General features: G+C 51.3%; 1 protein-coding gene across 1 annotated transcript in view; it reads right to left on the bottom strand.

Annotated features, from left to right (window-relative positions):
• Positions 1–12,254, bottom strand: part of dis3 (DIS3 exosome endoribonuclease and 3'-5' exoribonuclease) — a gene marked incomplete at its 5' end in the record, with an annotated part of 19,919 nt that extends 7,665 nt beyond the window's left edge. The window contains 13 exons of the mRNA XM_080539402.1: positions 962–1,046; positions 1,328–1,392; positions 2,081–2,182; positions 2,593–2,709; positions 3,560–3,706; positions 4,835–4,972; positions 5,621–5,734; positions 6,185–6,355; positions 7,467–7,634; positions 8,085–8,158; positions 8,649–8,860; positions 10,373–10,530; positions 12,030–12,254. Of these exons, the coding sequence (XP_080395528.1) occupies positions 962–1,046; positions 1,328–1,392; positions 2,081–2,182; positions 2,593–2,709; positions 3,560–3,706; positions 4,835–4,972; positions 5,621–5,734; positions 6,185–6,355; positions 7,467–7,634; positions 8,085–8,158; positions 8,649–8,860; positions 10,373–10,530; positions 12,030–12,254 (1,776 nt within the window). The remainder of the gene's footprint in view (positions 1–961; positions 1,047–1,327; positions 1,393–2,080; positions 2,183–2,592; positions 2,710–3,559; positions 3,707–4,834; positions 4,973–5,620; positions 5,735–6,184; positions 6,356–7,466; positions 7,635–8,084; positions 8,159–8,648; positions 8,861–10,372; positions 10,531–12,029) is intronic.
• Between the last annotated feature and the right edge of the window lie 246 nt (positions 12,255–12,500).

A 12,500-nucleotide genomic window follows, 5' to 3' on the forward strand; every position in this document is an offset into this window, starting at 1 on the left:
CATAATACGCAACTTGAAGTTTTAAAGTACCCACTCGATATAATAAACAACAGTTTAACGATCACTAAATACTTATAATCTGTGGATTGGATTCACTGTTCTCGTTTGCCGTAGGCTACTGGTAAGGGAGACTTGACTTGTAAACATACTTTAGTTTTGGGACGTGTTCAAAAGCAAGGACTGTGTGTTCATCTAGTTATGTGTAGGTATGTGTTTTTAGCATGTCGATGTTCTCTCAGCATGTTGTGATGTTATAAAAATGCAGTTAGCCGTTCGTAGCGATGTACCACTGTTAGCCGCTAGCTGTTAGCATTGTTTGTTGTTCCAGTTTCATTAGAGTGACTTTTCTCCCAGTCTCTGTTTGAGGTGGACCAATATTCAAATACATATATCGTCTTGAAAGACTATCTTTCAACTTTCTCTAACTTTTTTTCGGATTTCAATGTATGACACATATTTTAAAGTTTACAATCTGTTGTTTCAGATTCATGAAAAAAACTGAAAAATGACTTCAGCAACTGGTTGATCAAAAGTTATGTTTTTCATTATGGCATTGCACCGTTCAGTTATTATTGATGTTGACTGTTGCTCTCCTAAAGCATTTCATTACCGTACATTGTATCTTGTATAATTTAATTAATTAATTTAATTTTGCCATTTAGCAGACGCTTTTATCCAAAGCGACTTACAATTATGAATTACAGGGACATTCCCCCTGGAGTAACTGAGGGCTAAGTGCCTTACCCAAGGGCACACTAGTAGTGGTGTGGCTTCAGGCGGGATTTGAACTCACAACCTTCCGATCCCAAGTCCAACTCACTATCCACTAGACCACCACTACCCTAAAATGACCATTAAAATGTTATTTGATTTGAGGAGTTGGTTTATAACCAGAGTGAGTTGGTTTAAAGCACCTTAGAGTTGATGACACTCTTGGTTTATAACAGTTGGTTTAAAGCACCTTAGAGTTGATGACACTCTTGGTGAAACGCGTCTTGACGATCTCCGCCTTCTCATTGATCTCCCAGATGCAGGAGAACGCCAGTCTGCAGGAGAGGGAGACAGGTGGAGGGAGAGGTGAGACAGGTGGAGGGAGAGGTGAGACAGGTGAGACAGGTTGACCAGTCTGGAGGAGAGGGGAGACAGGGTGACCACAGGACAGACAGACAGGCAGACAGGCAGACAGACAGGCAGACAGACAGACAGACAGACAAACAGGCAGGCAGACAGACAGACAGGCAGACAGACAGACAGACAGCCTACCTCTCCACGTTGGAGCGTAGAGAACAGACAGACAGACAGACAGGCAGACAGACAGACAGCCTACCTGTCCACGTTGGAGCGTAGAGAGCAGAGGTTGGAGCTGAGCAGCTCAGGCACCATGTCGATCCTCTGAGGAAGACAAACACACAGTCAGGAGAGGACACACTGTGTACCAGATTAACACTAGTCCATCCTAGATTAAGGCCTGGACTACACGTATATGGATATTTTTCTAAACACATTTTTTTGGTATAATTGGGCCTCTCAACCATACGAACACCGTGTTTTCACTCACATAGACAGAGATTTCTCTAAACGGATAATAGTGTGGTTATGTTAAACGGAGCTGGGGTTGGCGTCAAGCGTCAAGCCGTTCACACATGCGCATTGAAGCAAATGGTTGTCAACAGCAACAATGGCTCAGCTTCTGTCCACACAAAAGAATCAGTTTTTGCTTTCTTCTTGGTCGCCATAACTTGCTTTTCTGTCTATTTTGTACTTTTCTTTTCTGTCTGTTTCAAAGAGTTTGGTCTGTTTACGTTTTGAGTCACTGCCGCCGTTTGATTACAACTGACTGCGCATGCCCATAACGTTCTTCTACGCTATTTGACAGATCGTGTTCAGTTTTGGATTTTGGTATGGACAGAGATATGTTTGTGGTGTGGACAGAGTTTTTTTTTTTAAACGAGGATAAAAAACTATCCATATACGTGTAGTCCAGGCTTAAAACTAGTCCTGGACCCAGATTGAGACCAGGTGACCAGGCCAGGTGTCGTCATGACAACGTGAGGTGTCAGGTGAGTGAGGCTCCTCCTACCCTGCCACACAGGTAGACGGTGGTCCCTCTGTTGGCCGCCTCTCTGTCCATGGCGTTGCCCGGCCGGATGAAGTGGCTGACGTCAGCGATGTGGACCCCCACCTGAGACAGACAGGTACGACAGGTGAGACAGGTAGGACAATGCTGTTACACACCGGTTATTACACTCATTCATCTGTTTCAATGTTCTTCTACACTGTGTGTGTATGTGTCCTTGTGTGTGTGTGTGTACCTCCTGTAGCTCCCCCCCCAGGTCTCTACAGTGCGGGGGGCGTGTGTGTGTGTGTGTGTGTGTGTACCTCCTGTAGCCCCCCCCCAGGTCTCTACAGTGCGGGGGGCGTGTGTGTGTGTGTACCTCCTGTAGCCCCCCCCCAGGTCTCTACAGTGCGGGGGGCGTGTGTGTGTGTGTGTGTGTGTGTGTACCTCCTGCAGCCCCCCCCCCAGGTCTCTACAGTGCGGGGTGTGTGTGTGTGTGTGTGTGTGTGTGTGTGTGTGTGTGTGTGTGTGTGTACCTCCTGCAGCCCCCCCCCCAGGTCTCTACAGTGCAGGGCGTCGTCTATGTCGGTGCAGCCGGGGGGGTCCACGCTGCACACGCTCAGCTGACGCAGGTCCTCCCTCACCTGCATGTCCTGGGGGGGGGGGGCAATAAGGTTCAATTCAATTCAACTGTATTGTCCATGTGCAGTGCAGCAGGAACATGACTTGGTATTCTCCATGCTGAACAAGCTACAGTACAACAACAAGACCACAACACAATACTCAAGACACACAGTATATACACACACACACACACACACACACACACACACACAGTATCTACAGCACCAATATGAGTGAATAAATATACTGTACAACTTAGGGTAAGAACATGTAAAGGTCAAGGTGCGATGACCAGGAGTGAGTTGATGATCAGGAGTTATTGAGGAGGGCCGTGGCTTTGGGGAAGAAACTGTTCAAGTGTTGTGATGTTTTTGACCTGGTGGCCCTGTAGCGCTGTCCAGAAGGGAGTCATTCAAACAAGCTGTGAGCTGGATGTGAGGGGTCAGCCACAATCTTGCGTACTCTCTTCAAGGTTGTGGGTTCGATTCCCGCTGGGACCATATATGCACTCACTGCAATGTAAGTCTCTTTGGATAAACGCCTCAGCTAAACGTGTTCGGTTTCCATCGTTGAAGGCGATTTTTTTTAAATCACCAACTGCCAAAGCATTCCAGAACACTCACCTCCTAGAGTGCCTGGTATCTACCTAGCAACAGCACTCTGATTGGCTACAAAACAAAGCATCATTATTAATGCATCTTCTAGTGAATAAAGTCACCCTCGACAGTTTGGGGCGAGTTTATTCACCCCTCGGCACTGAACGAGATGATTTTCGGACAGATAAAGGGTTTTAATAACAACTGAATTACAACCATTCATGTATACCAGTGATGGAGCCAAAATGGCGGCCGTGCCAGAAGCAGGAAGTGCAGCGGTTACCTCCTCAGTGATGGCCCAGGGTATGCTGGGCAGGCAGCTGAGCACGGCCTGGGAGAAGGCCTGGTGGGGGACGTCGTGCTCCAGCAGCAGCACCTCCGTCTCCGTCTCCTTGTCCCCTGCGTTGCCAAGGCTACGCACAAAATGGCCCTGGGAGGGGGGAGGGGGGGGGAGACGTAAACACAGGGCTCTGCCACCGAGAGCTCAGTACTCATGACATTTGGTTTTTGTGGAAAAATATGTTTTTGTGTCTGAAGTGTTGAACAACAACTTATGGTGAACAGCAGCATAACAGAATGTTCTGATAATCATTATCTGATTCTGATCTTCATTATCTGATTCTGGGAAATATTGTGGAGGAGGAGGAGGAGGGGGAGGGGGGCTTCCTGAGTGTGTGTGTGTGTAGAGGTGTGTGTGTGTGTGTGTGTGTGTGTGTAGAGGTGTGTGTGTGTGTGTGTGTGTGTAGATATGTGTGTGTGTGTAGAGATGTGTGTGTGTGTAGAGGCAAATGAATTGTGAGCTCTGAACGATCATCACTTTGTGTGCTAAAGATCAGTCTGACCTAAGTGGGTGGAGGCGTGATATAAACACTGCTGTTTTCATCATGAGGATCACTCCGGCTTCAATCTGTCGTGATCAATCTCCTGTGTTCAATATTCAACATCAACAGTTTCTACTTTGTACTTTTACTATTTGTACTGATAAACTGTGTCCTGTCTTATATATGTGGTATTACAGCGGGGGAAATAAGTATTGAACACGTCAACATGTTGTCCAGTAAATGTATTTCCAATGAGCCTATTCAAGTGAAATTTGCACCAGACTTTGGTATTAACTCAAACAATCCAGACAAAAAACCTAAACATTAAAGTCCATTATGTGAATAAAGTTATTGTGTAATAAAGTGAAATGAAACAGGATAAAAGTATTGAACACGCTAACTGAAATTAATTCAGTACTTAGTGGAGAAGCCGTTGTTTGTGATGAAGCTTCAAGGAGCTTTCTGTATGAAGTTTGGACTTATTTCCCCCACTGTATGTTGGGGGGTCCAGTAGGGACTGGGGGGGTCCAGGGGTACTAGGGGGGGTCCAGGGGTACTAGGGGGGGTACAGGGGTACTAGGGGGGGTACAGGGGTACTAGGGGGGTACAGGGGTACTAGGGGGGGTCCAGGGGTACTAGGGGGGGTACAGGGGTACTAGGGGGGTCCAGGGGTACTAGGGGGGTCCAGGGGTACTAGGGGGGGTACAGGGGTACTAGGGGGGTCCAGGGGTACTTACGTTGGGGTACCTGGAGTGTTTGGGCCAGCCGTCGATGGCGACCATGATCCTCTGCCCCGCCAGTGTGGCGGCCTGCCGTGTCTCTATCCTGATCCTGGGGATACGGCGGTCAGCTGGCGTGAAGAGATGTCTGGTAGCCTGGGAGGAGGGGAGGGGGGAGGGGAGGGAGGGAGGAGGGGGGAGGGGGGAGGAGGGGAGGGGAGGGAGGAGAGAAGGGGGGAGAGGGGGAAGGAGAGGAGGGGGAAGGAGAGGAGGGGAGGGAGGGGGGAAGAGAGAGGGAGGGGAGAGAGAGGGAGAGGAGAGAGGGGAGAGGAGAGGAGGGGGGGAGGAGAGAGGGAGGGGAGAGGAGAGAGGAGGGGAGGGAGGGGGGAAGAGAGAGGGAGGGGAGAGAGAGGGAGAGGAGAGGAGGGGGGGAGGGGGGAAGAGAGAGGGAGGGGAGAGAGAGGGAGAGGAGAGGAGGGGGGGGAGGAGAGAGGGAGGGAGGAGGGGAGGGGAGGGGAGAGGAAGGGGAGGGGAGGGGGGAGAGAGAGGGAGGGAGGGGAGAGGGGAGGATAGAGAAGGTAGAGAGGGGAGGATAGAGATGGGAGAGAGGGGAAGGAAAGAAGGGGGAGAGAGAGGGGAGAGGAGAGGAGGGAGGGGAGGGGAGGAGAGGGAAAGAGGGAGGACAGGAGACAGACGACAGTCAACTCGTCATCCCTCATCAGTCCCACCAACGACAGGTAACCCCTGACAACGAGCCGTCTCCACGACGACGACATCATCATGTCTTCAGACTGAGCTGTTTACCTCTTTGATCATGGAGGGGAACAGCATGCCACAGAAAGGCCTCCAGTTCCTCTTGATGATGCCCACCACCCTGCCGGTCGGCCGCCTGGACGCCTCAGACGCTGCCACCTTCAGCTAGGGAGGGGAAGCACACGTCAGATACCACATGTAGGTTGTGGGTTTGATTCCCGCTGGGACCATATATACTGAAGAGTGTATAGAGTATAGAAGAGTATATACGCACTCACTGCAATGTAAGTCCCTTTGGATAAAAGCCTCAGCTAAATGGTATATATATTATTATTATTATTACTGTATACACCATCACCTCACACAGCTAGCAACGTAGCTACTATTTAAAAATATATTGGCCCCGAAACAAACTATGACATCTATCTACGAACAAAACTTGTCATCGTGACTTTTAGAGCAGACTAAAGACTTAACGACTTTCATTGAAAAAACGACGACTTGGTGTGTCTAGAAGTGTTGTGCGTCAGTACTGGTACGAGCGTGATGCTTGTAACCAAGATGGCGTCTGGGTGACCTGGGCGTGACCTGGGCGTGACCTCAGCGTGACCTCACCAGCCTCTCGGCCCCCTCCTCCTCCTCCTCCTCCTGGTCGTCCTCCTTGTGTCCCTCGTCGTGCAGCACAGCGGAGGAGGGCGCGGCCCACTGGGCCCGGGGGAGGAGCTCCACCGCCACCACGTCCTGGTACACCGCCCGGTTCAGGTGCTGCAGGCCCTGGAGGAGCACCTGGGGGGGGGGGGGGGGGGGGCAGGACTGGTTAGGACTGGTTATAACTGGTTAGGACTGGTTAGGACTGGTTAGGACTGGTCAGGACTGGTCAGGACTGGTTACGACTGGTCAGGACTGGTTACGACTGGTCAGGACTGGTCAGGACTGGTCAGGACTGGTCAGGACTGGTTATAACTGGTCAGGACTGGTCAGGACTGGTTATAACTGGTTAGGACTGGTCAGGACTGGTCAGGACTGGTTATAACTGGTCAGGACTGGTTATAACTGGTCAGGACTGGTCAGGACTGGTTATAACTGGTCAGGACTGGTTAGGACTGGTCAGGACTGGTTAGGACTGGTCAGGACTGGTTACGACTGGTCAGGACTGGTCAGGACTGGTCAGGACTGGTCAGGACTGGTTAGGACTGGTTAGGACTGGTTAGGACTGGTCAGGACTGGTCAGGACTGGTTATAACTGGTCAGGACTGGTTAGGTTCAGGTTCTGCAGGCCCTGGAGCAGGACCTGGGGGGGGGGACTGGTCAGGACTGGACCCCACACACACACTTCTGGTCCCCCCCCCAAACTCCTCCTTCATGCCTGTGGAGAGCTGTACCTCCTGTAGCTGCGCTCTCTCTCTCTCCCACCCCCATACTCCCCCCCCCCTCCCACCTCTCTGGACTCCCCCTTCTCTACCTCTGTTGTCCCCCTCCCCCCACCTCTGTGCCCCCCCTACCTCAGTGGTCTCGTCCCCGTCCCCCTGGACAAAGACAGTGGCCTCCAGGTAGTTGTCCCTGCTGCCCCCCCTCCCCCACCCCTTCCACCCCTCCCCCCACCCCCCTACCTCAGTGGTGTCGTCCCCGTCCCCCTGGACAAACACGGTGGCCTCCAGGTAGTTGTCCCTGCTGGCCCCCTCCCCCACCCCTTCCACCCCACCCCCCTACCTCAGTGGTGTCGTCCCCGTCCCCCTGGACAAACACGGTGGCCTCCAGGTAGTTGTCCCTGCTGGCCCCCCTCCCCCCACCCCCCTACCTCAGTGGTCTCGTCCCCGTCCCCCTGGACAAACACGGTGGCCTCCAGGTAGTTGTCCCTGCTGCCCCCCCTCCCCCACCCCTCCCCCCACCCCCCTACCTCAGTGGTGTCGTCCCCGTCCCCCTGGACAAAGACGGTGGCCTCCAGGTAGTTGTCCCTGCTGGCCCGGAAGGTTCCCTGGACGAAGGCGCCGCTCTTGATGCCCGCCTGGATCCTGGACAGAGGCAGGTGCTCCGGGAACAACACCTTGCCACTGGTGATGTCATTCTGGAGGGGGGGGAGGAGGGGGGAGGGGGGGGAGGAGGAGGGGGGAGGGAGGGGGGAGGAGGGGGGGGGGAGGAGGGGGGAGGAGGGGGAGGGGGGGAGGAGGGGGGAGGGGGGAGGGAGGGAGGGGAGGGGGGAGGGAGAGAGAGGGGGGAGGGGAGGGGGGGGGGAGGGAGAGGTGGGGAGGGGGGGGGGAGGAGGGGGGAGGAGGGAGGGGGGAGAAAGAGAGAGAAACAGAGTGAGAGAGAGTCAGAAATAGACATGTGAGAGACGGAGATAAACATTAACATAGAAAACCATCAAACTTGATAGGTGTGTAGAGGTGTGTGTGGGTGTGTGTGTGTGTGTAGAGGTGTGTGTGTGTGTGTGTGTGTGTGTGTTTGTGTGTGTGTAGAGGTGTGTGTGTGTGTGTGTAGAGGTGTGTGTGTGTGTGTGTGTGTTAGTGTGTGACACCTTGTCGTCGTCGGTCAAGGCCAGGCGGTCCACCAGCTCAGGGTTAGCTATCAGACTCTTAACGTACTCCTCACCTACACACACACACACACACACACACACACACACACACACACACACACATCACACACACACATCACACACACATTACACACACACATCACACACACACACACACACACACACACATCACACACACACATCACACACACATTACACACACACACATCACACACACACACACACACACACACACACACACACACACACACACGCACACACGTTAGTATGTCTGTCTGGAAAATGCAAACTACTGGAGCGATGATGCGTTAGACTGTGTGTCATGTGACTGTGACATCATCAACCAGGAGGGGCTGATGGAGTCAGTCTGAGGGGAGGCTGGGGGAGGTAGGAATCGGAGGCCGGGCCTCATTACACCCCTCCTTCCACCCCAGGAACATTACCATGAGCCCCGTCCTCTGATTCCCACCTCCCCCAGCCTCCCCCAACCTCCCCCAGCCTCCCCCAGCATCCCCTCCTCTCCCCTCTCTGTGTTGTACCCACATTTGTAGACCAGCAGGCCGGCCTCCTCGGCCTTCTCCTTGTTGCCGCGGTCGTTGGTGAGCATGACGACCCGGGGCCCCTCCCCCCCAGGCCCCTCCCCCTCCCCGGGGCCAGAGGTCAGGTGACCGGCGTACCACAGGGCGGCCACGCGGATGGCCCGGTCGTTGCGGTCGTTGGCGCTCTCCCCCGGCTCACGCTCGACGAACGTCTCCCTGGAGACAAAGGCGGGGGTCAGGGGTCAAGGTCAGGGGTTAGGGTTAGGGTAAGGGTTAGGGTTAGGGTTAGGGTTAGGGTTAGGGGTCAGGGTTAGGGTCAGGGTTAGGGGTCAGGGTTAGGGTTAGGGGTCAGGGTTAGGGTTAGGGTTAGGGGGGTTCCTTAGTGTAGGTGGAGGTGTGTGTGTACCGGTGATGCTCGTTAGTGAAGGTGTAGAAGTGTGTGTGTGTGTGTAGGTGTGTGTGTGTGTGTGTGTCAGGGTTTCCGTTAGAAAAAATTGCCGCCGGACATCGTGTCCGGGAAGATTTCGATTTACCGGACAAACGTGATATATTCCGGTCATCTGATTAAAATATAATTTTTTTTTTTTTTTTCTAAATCATATTTTTTTTTCTTCTTCCAAATCTAATATAGCTGTTTGTCGCGGTGATTACTGTTGTGTAGCGGCCTATATATGCCATTTAATGTCTATTTCTCATCCGATACGATTAGATGCGAGCTATATAATAATATAACATGATTCGCATGCGCGCTATGCCATTATGTCCAGCGCTGAACGGGCGCCTCACTGGGAACTGAACAGACAGCATCGATCAATGAACGGACTCCACATTACGTTAACTGAAGTTTGTTAAATTGTTTGGGATTAATGTGAGTTTTCTATTTTCTCTTTCCAGTTTTACCCTTTTTTTTAAATCAATAAAACAACGTCATTTCTATAACCAGGGGGGTATTCCATCAACATCGCTAAAAGAAAATCCAGGTTTAGTCTGACACGAGGGTTCCTAAAAATATACAGGCATATTCCGATAAATCTCGCGAGAGTTATCAAAAATAAGCCAGGATTTTCCTTTAGCGACGTTGATGGAATACCCCCCAGGTCTCGCTGGTTGGGAAGGCATTTCGTTTAGCTGCCTGTCAAATCATACTTAATCGGACTCGGGAGTATGACAATGAGGAGAACATAACTGTTTTTGTATGTCGTCCTGAAGACCGGCTGTTAGATCATATCGCTGAAGTTTGTCTCCATAGTGTAAATGTTGTCCGTTTCGTTTGTTATCCGCTCCGCTTCGGGACACCATTTTCAGCTGAGCACCAAACACACACACACAACACTGCCCGAGAGAGAAGGACCCGCCCCCTTTAGTTAGCCTATAGGCTATAGGCTAACTAAAGGGGGCGGGTCCTTCTCTCTCGGCAGGCTAACTAAAGGGGGCGGGTCCTTCTCTCTCGGGCAGGCTAACTAAAGGGGGCGGGTCCTTCTCTCTCGGGCAGGCTAACTAAAGGGGGCGGGTCCTTCTCTCTCGGGCAGTGTTGTGCGTGTATGAGTGTGTGTGTGTTTGGTGCTCAGCTGAAAATGGTGGCCCGAAGCCAAATTGTGGGGAATTATTTTCACCGGACATTATGTCCGACGAGTTTTCAATTTGTCGGACTTCAACACATTTTACCGGACAAAGACCGGTAATTACCGGTTAACGGAAACCCTGGTGTGTGTGTGTGTGTGTGTGTACCTGTGGTGCTCGTTGGTGAAGGTGTAGAAGTGTTTCTCTGGGTGGTGCAGGATGTCCTTCAGCCTCTTGTAGACGGGGGCGCTGCGGTGACGCACCTCCTCCATCACCGTCTGCAGAACCACCACGTTCCTGATCAGAGGGTCCTCCAGGATGTCCAGCTGTCACAACGAACACACTATACACTATTATCCTCTGATCAGAGGGTCCTCCAGGATGTCCAGCTGTCACAACGAACACACTATACACTATTATCCTCTGATCAGAGGGTCCTCCAGGATGTCCAGCTGCACGCAGACAACACGCTTTACTGTCACGTCACAACGAACACACTATACACTATTATCCTCTGATCAGAGGGTCCTCCAGGATGTCCAGCTGCACGCAGACGACATGCTTTACTGTCACGTCACAACACACTGTAGAGTATTATACAGACGACATGCTGTACTGTCACGTCACAACACACTGTAGAGTATTATACAGACGACATGCTGTACTGTCACGTCACAACACACTGTAGAGTATTATCCTCTGCACATACTGTCTGTTACATAGTTACCTGCCACTACCATTCTGGTTCTGTTTATATCACGCCCTTGTATCACTATTTGCACTTTTGGTTAGAGGCTACATTATACATACATTTATTCTCTTCTCATCTTTTTAAATAATGTATGTAAAGCACTTTGAATTGCCCCTGTTGTATGAAATGTGTTGTACAAATAAACCGGCCTTGCCTAAACTGTATTTGGTTGTATGGTACTTGTACTCTGTGATGACAGAAGTTGAATCTAATCTAAAGTAATATTACAGTAAGAGAGTAAAATGATTAGGCTTCGGTTCCTTGGCATTGCAGCACAAAGACAAATAAAGCAATATGTCAAGAGCCTAATAAAGTGACAATAGTTATACAAGACATAAGTGAGACAATTGGACAAGTGACAAGCCGTGGGAGACAACAAGACAACTAAGACAGGACACAATGTAGAAGTACAAATAACAAACAGTAGTACAGAGAGAAATGTCATGAGCACATGATATGTTAAGTGCAGTGATGAAGATGTCAGGAGGGACATGTAGCTATTTCACTCTTACTTAAGAGGGTTGTCAGTGTGTATATGTGTGAGTGTGTGTGTGTCTGAAGCATGTGTGTGCGTGTGTCTCTGTGTGTGTGTGTGTGTGTCTCTCTGTGTGTGTGTGTGTGTGTGTCTCTCTGTGTCTCTGTCTCTGTGTGTGTGTGTCTCTCTCTCTCTCTCTGTCTCTGAGTGTGTGTAGGGTGTGTGTGTGTGTGTGTGTGTGTCTGTGTGTCTCTCTCTCTGTGTGTGTCTCTCTCTGTCTCTGAGTGTGTGTAGGGTGTGTGTGTGTCTGTGTGTCTCTCTCTCTGTGTGTGTGTCTCTCTCTCTCTCTCTCTCTCTCTCTCTCTCTCTCTGAGTGTGTATAGGGTGTGTGTGTGTATGTGTGTGTGTGTGTGTGTGTGTGTGTGTGTGTGTGTGTGTGTGTCTCTCTCTCTCTGTGTGTGTGTGTGTGTGTGTGTCTCTCTCTCTCTCTCTCTGTCTGTCTCTGAGTGTGTGTGATTATAGACTCCAGGTAGTGAGCCAGCTAAGACAGTGCCTCTGGTCCAACACAGTGACCCTTCTGTAGTCCAGTCCTAGTGTACCTGGTGCAGCACCACGTTGGTGTCCGGCAGCAGGTAGTGAGAGAAGGGACACAGGCAGCTCTCCAGACAGGCCTCCCTCTGCAGCAGCTGGTCCCGGGGCTCCTGGGGACACCGCCCGCACCCCTCGCTGCCACACCAGATGTCCTCCCGCAGGTAGTGCTCTCTCACTATCTTCATCACCCCGCCCGCCCGGGTCTTCCTCACGAAGGTCTTGGACTTCAACATCACAGCTGATGACAGAATGTGTGTTTCAGAAGGAATAACAGCTGACAGAATGTGTGTTTCAGAAGGAATAACAGCTGACAGAATGTGTGTTTCAGAAGGAATAACTACTGTGATTCTGTGTTCTGTGAAAGTTTCTTTCTCCTGGCGGAACCACAACAACACACAGCGCCGCTGTCCACACGTGTGAGAGGGGCGATGAGCAGCTTTCCCGGGGTTGCTGTGATGCTGGGGTGAATTAATACGAAA

Source organism: Nansenia antarctica, assembly GCF_963989245.1.
Source record: "Nansenia antarctica genome assembly, chromosome: 9".
NCBI lineage: Eukaryota > Metazoa > Chordata > Actinopteri > Argentiniformes > Microstomatidae > Nansenia > Nansenia antarctica.